General features: G+C 47.0%; 1 protein-coding gene across 2 annotated transcripts in view; it reads left to right on the top strand.

Moving 5' to 3' along the window:
- The first annotated feature begins 494 nt into the window (after positions 1-494).
- The window catches only part of LOC134339115 (uncharacterized), a 29,076-nt gene continuing 13,125 nt past the window's right edge, over positions 495-16,445 (top strand). The window contains exons 1-3 of one of the 2 annotated variants that reach the window (XM_063035443.1): positions 707-760; positions 3,372-3,452; positions 4,689-4,813. Coding sequence is in view for 1 of the 2 variants with exons in the window: in XM_063035442.1 (XP_062891512.1) it covers positions 510-760; positions 3,372-3,452 (332 nt within the window). In the remaining variant the exon portion in view is untranslated. Of the gene's footprint in view, positions 761-3,371; positions 3,453-4,688; positions 4,814-16,445 lie in introns of both variants that reach the window. The other variant, XM_063035442.1, reaches the window with a different exon arrangement.

Genomic DNA, 16,445 nt, shown 5'->3' on the forward strand with positions numbered 1-16,445 from the left:
AGACCGGCATAGAAGGACTTGCAGATCCTCAGTATGTCGGTCTGCGAGGACGCGACTGAGCCGTCCTCTTCCTTAAGGTTGTGGATCACAGAGCTCCCCCGTGCACCTTTTGGAAGAAGAAGCGTGAGCACGTCTCGTCCCTGCGCAGAGTAAATTACATCAAGTTCTGGCGACCCTCACTTCACGTTATCCGAACAGGAGCACAAGCGCCGCGAACTGCCGCCCACTTGACCAGATTGCCAGTCAGCTGCAGAGCACATCGCCTTCTGGTCCCGCCCCTTGACCCTATTAAAATGCAGCATGGTCCCGCCCCCTTGACCTGATTGACAGCGGGCAGCAGAGCGCATGTACCGTGTGGTCCCGCCCCCTTGATCTCGTTGCCAGCAGGTAGCAGAGCGCATGCGCCATGTGGTCCCGCCCCTCCCTTGATCTGATTGACAGCGGGTAGCAGTGCGTATGCGCCGTGTGGTCCCGCCCCTTGACCTGATTGACGGTTGGCAGCAGAGCACATGCGCGGTCGGCAGCAGCTCAACCTGCGAGCGCCATTTTGTCAACGAGCGGCGGGAGTCGTTCGGGAAACAGAGTGCGGGGGAGGAATGGAGAGCTCTCGGTTCCGGGGTCAGGTCGCGGACAGCAGCCTCTTTCCGGCAGCGAATCGCTTTAGGAGCGGTTCCGCAGACGGACTCAGAGATCGGCATCGGAGCCGGGGAGGTTGGGGAGAAGAGGCGGAGTGGAGAGGCGACTGGGCCCGAAGCATGGAGTAAGTGTGGGGAGGGAAGAGGACGTTCACTGGGCAGAGGGTGGGTAGGCGGAGGGAGAAGAAGTTGTTTCCTTGACTTAGATCAGTGGGGAAAGCCCCCTTCCCGGTGTGTGTTAGTGGGAGCGAGTGGTGTTTACAGAACCGGATACTCGGTGGGGGCAGTTCAACAAAGAGTTGCTATTGCAGACTGACTGGGGCGAAATCAGATTTTCAGATTCAATTTTTGAATCACGTGCACATCCAACCGTGCAGTGAAATGCGTTAACAATTCGGTACTGGGGGCAGATCGCAAGTTTCGCCACACTTTGGTTAAAATGGCGCCGGAGAGTGGTAACTCTTTGTGTGCAGCTCCGAAGGGAATCATTAGATATTGTTTAAGGACTAAAATGATATTTTGCAAATACTGTACATATTAAGGTCTCGGGGCCCTGCCTTAAAATTTTCCTTGTAAACCTACCCGTCAGTCGTATTTTTGTTGAATCAGAATCCGGTTTATCATCAACGGCACTTGTGAAATTTGTTGACTTTGTGGCAGCAGTACAATGTAAAGCATAATTAAATGGTTAAATAAGTAGTGCACAAATAAAAATAAAAAAGTAGCGGAATACTGTTCAATATCCATCACGAATCGGATGGCAGAGGGAAAGAAGCTGTTCCTGAATCGTTGAGTGGTTGCCTTCACGCTTCTACATCTCTTGCCTGATGGTAACGAGGCGTGACCTGTGTGATACAGGTCTTTAATGATGTATGCTACCTTTTTTGAGGCATTGCTTAATGACGGAGCTGACTGTTTACAACACTGCAACTTATTTCGATCCTGTGCAGAAGCACCCCCTCCCCCCCAAGTACCAGATAGATATTCCGCCAGTTAGAATGCTCTCCATGGTACAACTGTAGAAGCAAGGACTGTCTACCAGCTTTGGGTAATTCAGAAAGCTACATCATTTTAATATGTTTGGAAAAAATCTATTGATCTGCATATTTTGGACTGCAAGGCCATAAGATACCTCACTGACTACCATCATCATGGCTAATACACACGCACTACAAAATAAAATTGATGCCCTCAGAGCAAGATTACTGCACCAGAGGGACATCAGAGACTTTGTTGCACAAAGACATAGCTCTTCCCCCACGATAGTTTGAATTTTAGGAACAGCTTCTTCCTGTCCAAAGTCAGATTGTTGGATGGTTCATGCATATTATTACATCACTGTGGCATTCTGTTTGCACCTCTTATTTTTCTTATTGTAATCTTTTGATGTGTGGCACTGTACCAATGCCACAAAACAGTGAATTTCGTAATGTGTCAGTGATAACCTGATTCTGACATTGTATGTCCGCAAGCGAAAACAACACAGCAGCAATTGGGCGACACAGTTTTAAACAGTTTAATGACTGTTTCAGATTCACTTTATTACCAGTATATGAAACATTGCTTATGGTTCAGTTTCAAGCATAAAACACTGTTTAATAACAACAGACAACACAATCGCAGCCAACAATTTACAAGATGATAATTCAAACAGCCATTAACAATTAGCAGAACAGTCACATGTGCAAATGTCACTAATTAAACTTGAACAAATGTGAACATATGAACAGACTGTATAATCATCAACCGAACAAGGACAGTTGGGATATTGCACCCACAGACAAGAAAATCGGCAGATGTTGGAAATCCAAGCAACACACACAAAATGGTGGAGGAATTCAGCAGGCCAGGTAGTATCTGTGCAAAAGAATAAACAGTCGACGTTTTGGACCGGGACCTTTCAACAGCGCAGGAGAAAAAAGAATGAGTCAGAGTTAAGAGGGGAGGGAGAAACAAGGTGATAGGTGAAACTGGGAGTGGGGGAAAGGTGAGGTAAGAAGTTGGAAGTTTATAAGTGAAAGAGATACAGGGCTGGAGAAGGGGGAACCTAACAGGAGAGGATAGAAGGCCATGGAAGAAAGAAAATGGGGAGTAGTACCGAGGGAGGTGATGGGCAAGGAGATAAGGTGAGAAAGGGAAAAGGGGATGGGGAATGATGAAGTGGGGTGGGCATTACAGGAAGTCCGAGAAATCGATGTTCATGCCATCAGGTTTGAGGCTACCCAGACCTAATGTAATGTGTTTCTCTTCCAATGCCAACTGGCCTGCTGAGTTCCTGCAGCGTTTTGTGTGAGGATATTACACGTATTTTGTAGAGAAGCTGGATAGCTACAGGAGAGAAGCTGTAGTCAAGGTGGTGATAGTCATAGCATCTGCCTGATGGCAATTTTGGTGAATGGGCAACTGCTAGGGTGGTTGGAGTCAGTAATTTTTTTTTTAGCTCTTTTCGTCACTCTGGCGATGAACCAGTCTTTTAATGTTGCCAGCTGTTGAGCAGTGAGTCCCACAGGAGAGGCGACTGAAAATGCGAGGGGTTCCTGTGCATGAACAGTCCCATGCCTGGACGAGTAGCGGGGTGTCTGTCCTTACTTTCATGGACAGCAGCTGCTCTCTGATGCTTGACGGAAGCTGAGAGTTGCAGTCCTCTACGGCCTCCAATACTGACACTGGCTGTACCAGCTGCTTCACACGATGTCTGCCTCACTCACTGACCCATTTTCCTTTTCCTGTCCACAGGGAAAGTCTTCCATCAACTCCGATGTTCCGTCCTCGCGAGGCACAAGGAACAGAGCGTCCATTTCGTCACTCACAGACAAGGTACGTTATAGAGCACAGAGACAGTGGCAGCTCCCCAGTTCCACAGTCTCAGACAGCAGAGACTTCTAGACCCACACTGAGCCTAAAACCCAGCCACACATTTCCCTGCATCGGTTAAATGGTGGGAGGGGATAAGAGCTATCAAACAGCAACAGGGTCTCATGTGGAAACACAAGAGATGGGGTGAGTCAGTAACAAATATTTCACATCTGTCTTTACTGTGAAGGACATGGATGCTAGAAGACCCGGGAAGTTAATAATGTTATTTTGAAACAGACTAAATTAGACAAGGTTCTGAGTGTATTAGTATGTATAAAGCTGATAAATCTGTGATGCCTAATCTGTAAAGCCAGGGAAAGAATTGCAAGGAACCTTGCGGAGATACTTGTGCCATGGATAGCCACAAGGGAGGGAAACAGAAGACTGGACGGTGACACTGTTGTGCCTTTATTTCAGGAAGACTCCAAGGTACTATAGACATAGCATCAGTGATGGGTGGGCTATTGGAGAGGGTAGCCTAGACAACATGCACTTGGAAAGGTGCGGCCTGGTCAGGGTGAGTCAGCATGGCTTTGTGCCTAATGAGTATTGTTTCTTGAATTTGGTTGAACTTCTCTGAAGCGGTGGATACAAATACAGATGAAGGAAGTCGTGCTAGTAGACATTTTCTGCATGGACTTTAGCAGTGTCTTTGACACACTACTATATGGTAACCTGTTCTGGGAAATTGGATCAAATGGAATCTAGGCTGGGTTATCCGACTAGTCATGTAGCGCTACAGTACAGAAGTAAGCCATTTAGCCCACCCAGTCCATGGCATGTTGTTTTCTACCTAGTTCCATCTACCTGCATCTGGTCCATAGTTTTCCATACCTTTCTCATTCATGTACCTGTCCAGGCCTCTTCTAAATGTTGCATTTGGACCCCCATCCACTGTCTTAGCTAGCAGTTTGTTTCACACTTGCACCAACTTCTGAGTGCAGAAGTTTCCCCCCTCAGGTTCCCCTTAAGATTTCTGTCTCCACTTATGATATCTAGTTCTAGTCTCTCGCAGCCTCGTGGTGGGGGGGGGGCGGGGGAGAAGCCTGCATGTATTTACCCCATCTATGCTGCTCAAATTTGTATGCCTTTCTAAGATCACCCCTCATTCTCCTAAGCTGCAGCGAATGACTGTGTGGCTAGGCATAGCTCAAATACCATCTATAAATTTGCTGACCATACAACCATTGTTGGTAGAATCTCAGGTGGTGACAAGAGGGCGTACAGGAGTGAGATATGCCAACTAGTGGAATGGTGCCGCAGCAACAGCCTGGTACTCAACATCAGTAAGACGAAAGAGCTGATTGTGGACTTCAGGAAGGGTAAGACGAAGGAACATGTACCAATTCTCACAGGGGGATCAGAAGTGGAGAGAGTGAGCAGTTTCAAGTTCCTGGGTGTCAAGAACTCTGAGGATCTAACCTGGTCCCAACATATCGATGTAGTTATAAGGAAGGCAAGGCAGCGGGTATACTTCATTATGGGTTTGAAGAGATTTGACATGTCAACAAATACACTCAAAAACTTCTATAGTTGTACTATGGAGAGCATTCTGACAGGCTACATCACTGTCTGGTATGGCGGCGGGGGGGGGAGAGGTGGGCTACTGCACAGGACCGAAAGAAGCAGCAGAGGGTTGTAAACCTAGTCAGCTCCATCTTGGGTACTAGCCTACAAAGTACCCAGGACACCTTCAGAGGGCAGTGTCTCAGAAAGACCTCCAGAACCCAGGGCATGTTAAGAGGTACAGAAGCCTGAAGGCACACACTTAGCAATTCAGAAAAAGCTTCTTCCCCTCTGCCATCCGATTCCTAAACGGACATTGAATCTTTAGACACTACCTCACTTTTTTTTAAATATACAATACTTCTGTTTTTGAACATTAAAAAAAAATCTACTCAGTAGATATATACCGTAATTGATTTACTTATTTTAAAAAATTTTATTTATTATTTCTTTTTTTCTCTGCTAGATTATGTATTGCATTGAACTGCTACTGCTAAGTTAACGAATCTCACGTCACATGCTGGTGATAATAAACCTGATTCTGAATGAAATCCTCACATATTCAACCTTTCCCTGGAACTTGGGTTCCAGCAACCTTGTAAATTTTCTCAGCACTCCATTCAAGCTTATTTGCATCTGCTGTAGGGAGGTGACCAGACTGTATGCAGTGCTCCAAATTCAGTCACGACAACATCTTATACAACTTCAATTTAACATCCATACTCTTGAGCTCAATACTTGATTTATAAGGGCCAGTTCCAAACACGCTCCTAACGATCTTATCTTATTTCATGACGGCACTTTGAAGGGAAGCTCCACTGTATTTCAAGATCCCTTTGTTCTATGACACACCTCAGTGCTTGACTATTCACTGTGTTTGTTCTAACAGTGCGCAGCACCTGACACTTGTCTGTGTTAAATTTAGCTGGTCCAGCTTGCGCTGCAAGTTTTGATGGTCTTCCTTGTTGTCCTCTATGCCCTCAATCTTGGTATCATCTGAAAATTTGCCTATCCGGTTTACTGGATTTAAATTATTAATATAGGTGAGAAATGACATTATACCCATTACCAATCCTTGTGGCACATCACTAGTCGCAGGTCTTCAGTTAGAGCAGGTGTCCCCAACCTGGAGTTCCGGGGCCCCTTGATTAATGGTATTGGTCCATGGCATAAAAATGATTGGGAACAACAGAGTGAGAGAGAAAACCACCTACTACCACTGTCTCTCCAGCTAAGGCAATGCTGAATTGAACTTATGCGCCTACAAATATGGACTTTGTCAAAGGCCATGCTAAAGTCTGTCAGGGGTTCCCAACCTGGGATTCACAAACCCCTTGGTTAACGGTAAAGGTGCACGGCATAAGAAACATTGGGAACCCCTGATGTAGACAATATCCACTGGCTTCCCTTCATCGACCTTCCTTTGTAATCTCAGAACTCTTTAAGATTGGGTAGATGTGTGCCATGCACAAAACCATGTTGACTATCCCCAATCATGTCCTGTTGGTGCAGTTGTTACGTATGTTCCTGTGTTGTACTGTTTTATGCTCTCTAGAGTGTGCTTGTTGCAGACTACATGGCTTTAGCAATGTATTGGACAAATCCCACAGGGCTGGTTAATTCCACGGGCTACAAAGAAATTGACAGGTTGGATCCTGGGCTGTCTCAGTGATAGGGAGTGAGAACACTTGACAAGTGCTTTAGTGTCTGAAGACTGCTTGTAGTGGGAGTGCCTGGAGACCTGTGCCAGGGTCCTTACTTTTGGTGGGAAGGGACAACTCTGCTATCAATGTGGTGACTTGATCAAGGGGATGTGACAGTTGTCTGTGTGGATGACGGTGAGGAGGGAAGCTAAAGAGTGCATGAAGGTATCAGTGCACTGGGGAGGTGGGCAGGCAGGAAGCAAATGGAATTTATTCCAGGCATGTGAGATGTCGAAGGTGGGGAGCCCAAGCAAGGCATAGTATATGAGGGAATGTGGAGAATTGTATTAGGGCAAAAGGACCTTGGAGCACATGTGTAAACACAAAATAATCTGCAGATGCTGTGATCAAAGCAACACTTTCAGTACGCTGGATGAACTCAGCAGGTCGGGCAGCATCAGTTAGAAATGATGAGTCGATGTTTTGGGCTGGAACCCTTCGTCAGGACCGAAGAATGAAAGATGGGGAAGGATTTGAAGAATGCTTATGGCGTCAGTTGAAAGACCAGTAGTTTGAAAGACAAAGGGGTGGGGGAGGGGAAGTATTGACGTCATAACCCTGAAAACAATGGGTAGTAGAAGAAGGAGATGGAACCATGAGGGAGCTGGGGGAGGGGGTAGAGTGAAATAGGGACAGAGGAAGGGAGGGGGAGGGAATTACTGGAAGTTGGAGAATTCTATGTTCATACCAAGGGGCTGGAGACTACCTACATGGTATATGAGGTGTCGCTCCTCCAACCTGAGTTTAGCCTCATCATGGCTGTAGAGGAGGCCACGTATGGACATATGGGAATGGGAAGCAGAGTTGAAGTGGGTGGCTACCGGAAGATCCTGTCTGTTGTGGCGGAGAGAGTGGAAGTGCTCGACGAAGCGGTCCCCCAGTCTGCGTCGGGTTTCACCGATGTAGAGGAGGCTGCACTGGATGCCGTAGATGACCCCAACAGACTCACAAGTGAAGTGTTGTCTCACCTGGAAGGACTGTTTGGGGCCCTGAATGGTTGCAAGAGATGAGGTCCAGGGACAGATGTAGCACTTATGCTTACAGGGGTAAGTGCTGGGTTGGAAATCAGTGGGGATGGACGTACGGGTAAGGGAGTCGCGGAGGGACCTATCCCTGTGGAAAGCGAAGAGGGGTGGAGAGGGAAAGATGTGCTTAGTGGTGGGGTCCTGTTGAAGGTGGCGGAAGTTTGTGGAGGATAATGTACTGGATCTGGAGGCTGGTGGGGTTGTAGGTAAGGACAAGGGGAACTCTGTCCCGGTTCTGGTTGCGGGAGGATGGGGTGAGGGCTGAAGTGCAGGAAATGGAGGAGATGCGGGTGAGGGCATCATTGATGACGGTAGAAGGGAAACCACGATCCTGAAGGAAAGAGGACATTTCAGATGTCCTGGAACGGAAAGCTTCATCCTTGGAGCAGATGCGGCAGAGACGGAGGAACTGGGAATAGGGAATGGCATTTTTGCATGTGGCAGGGTGGAAAGAGGTATAGTCGAGGTAGTTATGAGAGTCAGTGGGCTTGTAGAAGATGTCAGTGGATAGTCTGTCTCCAGAGATGGAGACCGAGACATCGAGAAAGGGGAGAGAAGTGTCCGAGATAGAGGAAGTGAATTTGAGGGCTGGGTGGAAGTTTGAAGTAAAGTCGATGAAATTGACGAGCTCAGCATGGGTGCAGGAAGCAGCACCAATGTAGTCGTCAATGTACGGAAGGAAAAGTTGGGGAGCGGTACCAGAATGGGTTTGGAGCACAAACTGTTCCACATAACCAATGAAGAGGCAGGCGTAGCTGGGTCCCATGTGAGTTCCCATAGCTACACCCTTAGTCTGAAGAAAGTGGGAAGAGCCAAAAGAGAAGTTATTAAGTGTGAGATAGTGGTGGTGGGGAACTAGTGAGATCTATTATTCAGGAAGTAGCGGAGGGCTTTGAGGCCGCCTTGATGGGGAATGGAGGTGTATAAGGATTGGACATCCATAGTAAAAATGTAGCGGTTGGGACCGGGGAATTGGAAGTTATTGAAGAGGTGGAGGGCATGGGATGTATCCCAGATGTAGGTGGGGAGGGACTGAACTATGGGTGACAAAATGGAGTCCAGGTAGACAGATACAAGTTCGGTGGGACAGGAGCAGGCAGAAACTATGGGTCTACAGGGACAGTTAGGCTTGTGTATCTTTGGGAGGAGGTAAAACCGTGCAGTACAGGGTGTGGGAATAGTGAGTTTAATGGCTGAGGATGGAAGGTCCCTGGAGTTGATAAAGGGCGGTGATGGTGCGGGAGACAATGGAGCACATGTGATCAGGTCTCTGAAAAAGGGGTAGATTGGTGGCGGGGGAGGGTTCAGAAGGCAGACAGGAGACTTGCTTTTGTTGGCTGAAGGTATAGAATGTCTGAGCAGAGATCTCTGCTGAAACTGTAAAACCACAGGTTGGACCAAAGCTGGAGTGCTGTGTGCAGTCCTGGTCATCACACCACAGGAATTAGGAGCAGGAGTCCCATTCAGCCCCTTCCACCTGTTCTGATGTTTAATGAGGTTACAGCTGGTCTCATTTTAACATCAAACTACATGTCTGTCTGTCCACAATAACATCTCACCCCCTGACTTGTATCTGCCCGTCTTGTCTTGTGGTCTTGTCCTTTCCCCACCCGCCCTGTCAAAGCCTCTCCCCTCTCTCCTAAACACCAGCAGATACAAACCCAGACTGTCCAACCTTTCCTCATCAGCCAATGTTATCCCACAGCCCTTCCCTGAACTACTTCCAGTACACTGATGTCTTAAAAGAAACCTGAGCTGATCAAGTGGTCGAGATGTGTTGTACCTCCTCAGGTTTATATTCAGTTCACCAACAGTGAATTGTAATATTCACTCAGTTTTCTTTATTCAATCAAGGCCTCTGTTGGTCAGGGTCAACCATGGATGTTGAGTCCTAGCTGTCTAGGTACGCAAGCCTGGGTAGTATATTATGGAGAGCAAGGTGTTTCCTCCTGTCCATGCATCTGATGAGCTCAAAGGAATGGTAGAGACTGATACGGTTTGTCCCAGCAGCACTACAGGAGTTGCTAGTCAACATTGAGCTCAAAGTAGGGCTTCTTTAGGGACTCCAGCTTTGGATTTTTCCTTCGGGGCGGGGGTGTAGTATTTACTCCCAAGTATTCCCCATGAGTGAGCAGAACCTCAAGGCAGTGGAGGTTTGAGTTCAGAGATTCCCGTTTCTAATGAGCTGCCAACCACAACTGACAAGCCCCATCTACCTGAAGTAACTGGCTTTAAAACCCACCGTTGCCATTCTGTCAGTAGAAGTGGTTCCTCCAGGCTTAGTAGCTAAGCTACATGTGAAGGTCAGGAGCTGCACTTGGTTGTCAGAGGCTATTTGAAGCACACACCATTGGGAGCATTTAATAGGAGCTTACCTCCACTTCCTCCCAAAGCTGTAACAACCTTAAGGAACCTTTCCTTAACATTCTAGCTGCAAGCAAATCCAGGAACAGGCCCCTTAGCATGTGATGCCTGTGCAGACAGAAATGTCAATTGAGTCGGCGCTTCTACCTCCCTCCATCACACTGTCTGTTTATGTATCTGACTAAATGCCTCTTTAATGCTTCTACCACTTCCTCTGGCTGTTGTTCCAGGCATCAACCACCCACTGTGTAAAACAAAAATATCTGTTAAACTTTCACCCTCTCGCCTGCAGATTATTTGATGCCTCAACCACAGGAGAAAAAAGAAACACCTAGGTGCAGGTGATGAATGTTGCTTTTAATTTTGTATACTTCCATTAGGCCTTCCTTCAGCCTCTGGAACTCCAGAGAGAATTGCTGAAGGATGAATCCCGCCCAGTTCGGAGCATCTGTCCTGTGGGCGTAGGCGTTAAAATAATGTGGGCAAAATGTCCACTTCCCACATCGACCCACACCCCTGAGGTGGTCTGTCTCATCCCTCCCGGTTCATCAGTCCCTTGAGAAGTGCCAAGTCTTGGCTGAGGTCTCGATTTGTCCATGTTTCAGGGGAAGGCTGGCTGGGTTGGAAATAGGTGTCTATTTGTTCCTTTTGTGAGCTGTGAGGGAGGGGTGTGGGTCTCCTCGTTCAAGTTCTGATAGGTCGTACGCTCTGATCTATACACTCTTGGGTGTCCAGATCTCTGAGTACAAAACCTGGTCCTAAAATATTGACACAGCTGTCAAGGCAAGACAACAACTAGACTTTATTATGAGTTTGAAGAAATTTGGTCTGTCAACAAAAAACACTCAATAAATTCTATAGATGTACCGTGGAGAGCGTTCTGATGGCTGCATCACTGTCTGGTATGGGGGGGGGGGCGGTGGGGCGGCTACTGCACAGGACTGAAAGAAGCTGCAGAGGGTTGTAAATTTAGTCGGCTCCATCTTGTGAACTAGCCTACAAAGTACCTAGGGCAGCTTCAAGGAGCAGTGTTTCAGAAAGGCAGTGTCTATTATTATAGTCATAGTCGTACTTTATTGATCCTGGGGGAAATTGGTTTTCATTACAGTTGCACCATAAATAATAAATAGTAATAAAGCCATAAATAGTTAAATAGCAATATGTAAATTATGCCAGGAAATAAGTCCAGGACCAGCCTATTGGCTCAGGGTGTCTGACCCTCCAAGGAAGGAGTTGTAAAGTTTGATGACCATAGGCAGGAATGGCTTCCTATGACGCTCTGTGTTGCATCTCGGTGGAATGAGTCTCTGGCTGAATGTACTCTTGTGCCCACCCAGTACCATTATGTAATGGATGGGAGACATTGTCCAAGATGGCATGCAACTTAGACAGCATCCTCTTTGCAGACACCACCATAAGAGAGTCCAGTTCCATCCCCACAACATCACTGGCCTTACGAATGAGTTTGTTGATTCTGTTGGTGTCTGCTACCCTCAGCCTGCTGTCCCAGCACACAACAGCAAACATGATAGCACTGGCCACCACAGACTTGTAGAACATCCTCAGCATCGTCCGGCAGATGTTAAAGGACCTCAGTCTCCTCAGGAAATAGAGACGGCTCTGACCCTTCTTGTAGACAGCCTCAGTGTTCTTTGACCAGTCCAGTTTATTGTCAATTTGTATCCCCAGGTATTTGTAATCCTCCACCATGTCCACACTGACCCGCTGGATGGAAACAGGAGTCACCGGTACCTTAGCTCTCCTCAGGTCTACCACCAGTTCCTTAGTCTTTTTCACATGAAGCTGCAGATAATTCTGCTCACACCATGTGACAAAGTTTCCTACTGTAGCCCTGTACTCAGCCTCATCTCCCTTGCTGATGCATCCAACTATGGCAGAGTCTTCCGAAAACTTCTAAAGATGACAAGACTCTGTGCAGTAGTTGAAGTCTGAGGTGTAAATGGTGAAGAGAAAGGGAGACAAGACAGTCACCTGTGGAGCCCCAGTGCTGCTGATCACTCTGTCGGACACACAGTGTTGCAAGCACACGTACTGTGGTCTGCCAGTCAGGTAATCAGGAATCCATGACACCAGGAAAGCATCCAGCTGCATTGCTGTTAGCTTCTCCCCCAGCAAAGCAGGGCGGATGGTGTTGAACGCACTGGAGAAGTCAAAAAACATGACCCTCACAGTGCTCGCTGGCTTGTCCAGGTGGGTGTAGACATGGTTCAGCAGGTAGATGATGGCATCCTCAACTCCGAGTCGGGGCTGGTAGGCGAACTGGAGGGGATCTAAGTGTGGCCTGACCGTAGGCCGGAGCAGCTCCAGAACAAGTCTGTCCAGGGTCTTCATGATGTGGGAGGTCAATGCCACCGGTCTGTAGTCATTGAGGCCGCTGGGGCACGGCGTCTTCGGCACAGGGACGAGGCAGGACGTCTTCCACAGTACAGGAACCCTCCGGAGCCTCAGGCTCAGGTTCAGGTTGAATACATGGTGAAGTACTCCACGTAGCTGAGGGGCACAGGCTTTGAGCACCCTGGTACTGACACCATCCGGTCCTGCAGCCTTGCTTGGGTTGAGATGTTTCAGCTGTCTTCTCACCTGTTCAGCTGTAAAGCCCACCGTGGTGGTTTCGTGTGGGGAAGGGGTATAGTCATGAGAACAGGGTGGGGGACTGTGAGGAGGGGAGAGTGGAATATGTGTTGGTTGGGGGCCGACAAGAGATGGCTTATGTGGGGGATGGGCAGGGGTTACAATGTCAAATCTGTTAAAGAACAGGTTAAGTTCGCTGGCCCTGTCCACACTGCCTTCAGCTCCTCTGTTGCTAGTTTGCCGGAACCCAGTGATGGTCCTCATCCCCCTCCAGACCTCTCTCATGTTGTTCTGCTGGAGTTTCCACTCAAGCTTCCTCCTGTACCTGTCTTTAGCCCCCATTAAGGGGGCTGTATTAAGGACCCCCAGCACCCAGGGCATGCCCTTTTCTCACTGTTACCATCAGGTAGGAGGTACAGAAGCCTGAGGACACGCTCAGTGATTCAGGAACGGCTTCTTCCCCTCTGCCATCCGATTCCTAAATGGACATTGAACCTGTCAACACTACGTCACTTATATTATTTCTGTTTTTGTAGGAATTTTAATCTATTCAATATTATACCGATTTATCTATTTATTTTTTTTTTCCTTTTCTTCTATATTGTGTTTTGAATTGAACTGCTGCTGCTAAGCTAACAAATTTCACGACACATGCCGGTGATAGTAAACCTGATTCTGATGATCCAGGCAATGTTCTGATAAACCTTTTAAGCAACTTCCACAGAGTAACAACAATAGTAACCAAATTGTTTCCAAAACAGTGGATACCACGGTAGCATAGCAGTCAGCGTGCCATTCCAGAGTTCAGAGTTTCATTCCACTGCTGTCCGTAAGAAGTTTGTACATAATCCTCGTGAGTGAATGGGTTTCCTCCGGGTGCTTTGGTTTCCTCCCATAGTCAAAAGACGGTTTGGTTGTAGGTTAATTGTTCCTTGTCAATGGTCCTGAGATCAGGTTTGTATTAAATAGGTGGGTTGCTGGACGGTGTAACTCGTTAGGCCGAATTGATCCAGACTCAAACGTTCCAGAGATTGCCAGGTATAGAATAAATTCCATGCTTTCACGCTCTACCAGAGACTCACCAGTACAATATGAACCCCCCCACTCTCACTGATCCAGAGACTGACAGGCCCAGAATGAGCCCTCTGCTCTCTTAATGTATCGGAGACTGCCAACTACAGAATGAGACCCAAACTCTCACTCTATATCAAGGACTCACAGGTACAGAACAAATACCACGCTTAAGGCTGATTTATACTTTTGCGTCAAATGTACGCCATAGGTACGGCATAGCCGCGAACCCTACGCCATAGCCTAATGCGCACCTCTCCCAAAATGTAACTATGTGTCGCGGCATTGCAGACCACAACAGCTGTGATTGGTCCGCTTGGTAGCGTCGGATTTCCTCCTATGCTGCAATAGTTTCCCATTGGGCGATTGAAGGGCACGGAAGGAACTCTGGTTGTAAAGCTTTCCATAAAGCTTTATAGACCTCCGAAATTATGGAGGACCCTGTGCTTGACGCCAGTTTGTAACTAGCTGATACAGCCTGTTGACTTCCTCCTGAAGCTAAAACTCGAATGGTGATTGCCAGTCTCTGAGTATACTGTGCGTACACTGATGCGAAATAAATAGTTGGAGACGATGCACCAAATGGTCAAATCTACCTGCCGACATCCAAAAATAATTGAAATGCATTTCCTCGTCCATGTCTCTCAGTGGCTGGACAAGCACAGAAAATATACCCTCCTTCAGTTTCAGTCGCCATTGCTTGAAGTTTGAGTTTCAACACGAAGAAACTTAACACAGTGGCATACAAACCCCACCGCCATCTAGCGTTTTGGCGGTGAATTGCAGAGTGACGCAGACACACCAATGCAGGAGTATAAACACTCACAGCAGCATAGCCCACTTGCGTAGGCTGCGGCGTAAGCTAGTACACACAAGTATAAATCAGCCTATACTGTACAAGAGACTGACGGCTACAGAAACCCCACTCTCTCACTATACAGGGACAAGCTGGAACAGAATTTTTAGATGGGCCTGGTTTCTGGAACCTTCTCAAAGGTACTGCTGAAATCCTCACCCACCTTCCTGTTACCACCACAATAAATCCATCTGTAACCTGACCCTGATTACTGTCTGTCCTTCTAGAGTTCAGAACAGATTTCAAATATTTCCCCACCACTCAAGTACAGTAACAAGTCTGCAATTGCATACTGTGTGCTTTTCTCACATTTTAAACCATGGGACGCAAGTATTCTCTGATCCTGTGGTCCCACTTTTTGTAGCTGAGGGAAGATTGAGCAATGATATCCTAAGCCTCCACAATACATTCTCCTTCCACTTCCTTCAACAGTCTAGAATATATTTTATCCAGTACTGGGTTTTGTCAGTTTTAATAGAGGCTACGCCCACTAGTACTCCCTCAGTTTACACCGATGTTTACCTGATCCATTAATTAGATTATTTTATCACTGACCTATATGAAATGCTGGAAGATGAGAAAAATACAAATAGATTACCACTAGTCAATGCTGCTTTGTGCTAAAAACATCTATGAAACTAGGAATCAGCAGCGCTTAAGGGAATTTATTTATTTGAGATACAGCACAGAATAGGCCTTAAAAGCAGTGCTTCGGGTAGATGGAGCTCGCCAGCCTGGGAAGGCAGTCCACCTAAGAGAGGGAAAACACTGATTTCAAACCTCAGCTGCCTTGCAGCCATACCCTCTCATGGGAAAGACTTCGGGAGTAAACCCTGAGGACAAATCCGGAGCTGGAGTCCCTAAGGCAGTCCGACGTTGCCTTCAACCTCGTTCTGGCAACTCCTGCGATGACACTGGTGCTAAGCTGTATCGGCCCTTGCCCTTCCCTTGGACAACATCAGTGTCGTGAAGAGGGGAGAATTGCTGCATAGTCATAGTCATAGCCATAATCATACTTTATTGATCCCGGGGGAAATTGGTTTTCGTTACAGTAGCACTGTAAATAATAAATAGTAATAGTAATACTACTATTAGTAAATAGTAATAGTCATGGAAATAATAAGTAGTGATAGAATAGTAATAGAAAAATAGTAATGAATAGTTCAATAGTAATATGTAAATTATGCCAGTAAATTATGAAATAAGTCCAGGACCAGCCTATTGGCTCAGGGTGTCTGACCCTCCAAGGGAGGAGTTGTAAAGTTTGATGGCCACAGGCAGGAATGACTTCCTATGACGCTCTGTATGGGCAACTGCCGGTCTTCCATACAACCTTGCCCAGACCTGCGCCCTGGATAGGACACTCCAAAGACTTTCCAGGCGCAGATCCATGGTCTCGCGAGACTAACGGATGCCACCACCACCACAGAATAGGCCTTTTGAGCCACACCACCCAGTAATCCTTTGATTTAATCCGAGCCAAATCACAGGACAATTTACAATGACCAATTAACCAACCAGCCTGTATGTCTTTGGACTCTGGAAGGAAACTGGAGCACCTGGAGGAAACTCACGTGGTCATGGGGAAAACATACGCACTCCTTACAGGCGGGATTTGGATGCAGGTCACTGGTACTGTAAGGTGTTGTGCTAATCATTATGCTACTGTACCTCATGTAATCATAGTTGCCAACCGTCTGACTCCATACAATGTGGGTTATGCTATATAAGAAATTAATTTAATTCTGTAGATTGTTTCTTCTCCCATACTTTTCTGCAAATTAGCATGAATTTGCTTTTTGCCTCCCTTTCATGGTTCTCACCTGGAATGTTCCTT

This window comes from Mobula hypostoma, chromosome 28, assembly GCF_963921235.1.
Source record: "Mobula hypostoma chromosome 28, sMobHyp1.1, whole genome shotgun sequence".
NCBI classification, from domain to species: domain Eukaryota; kingdom Metazoa; phylum Chordata; class Chondrichthyes; order Myliobatiformes; family Myliobatidae; genus Mobula; species Mobula hypostoma.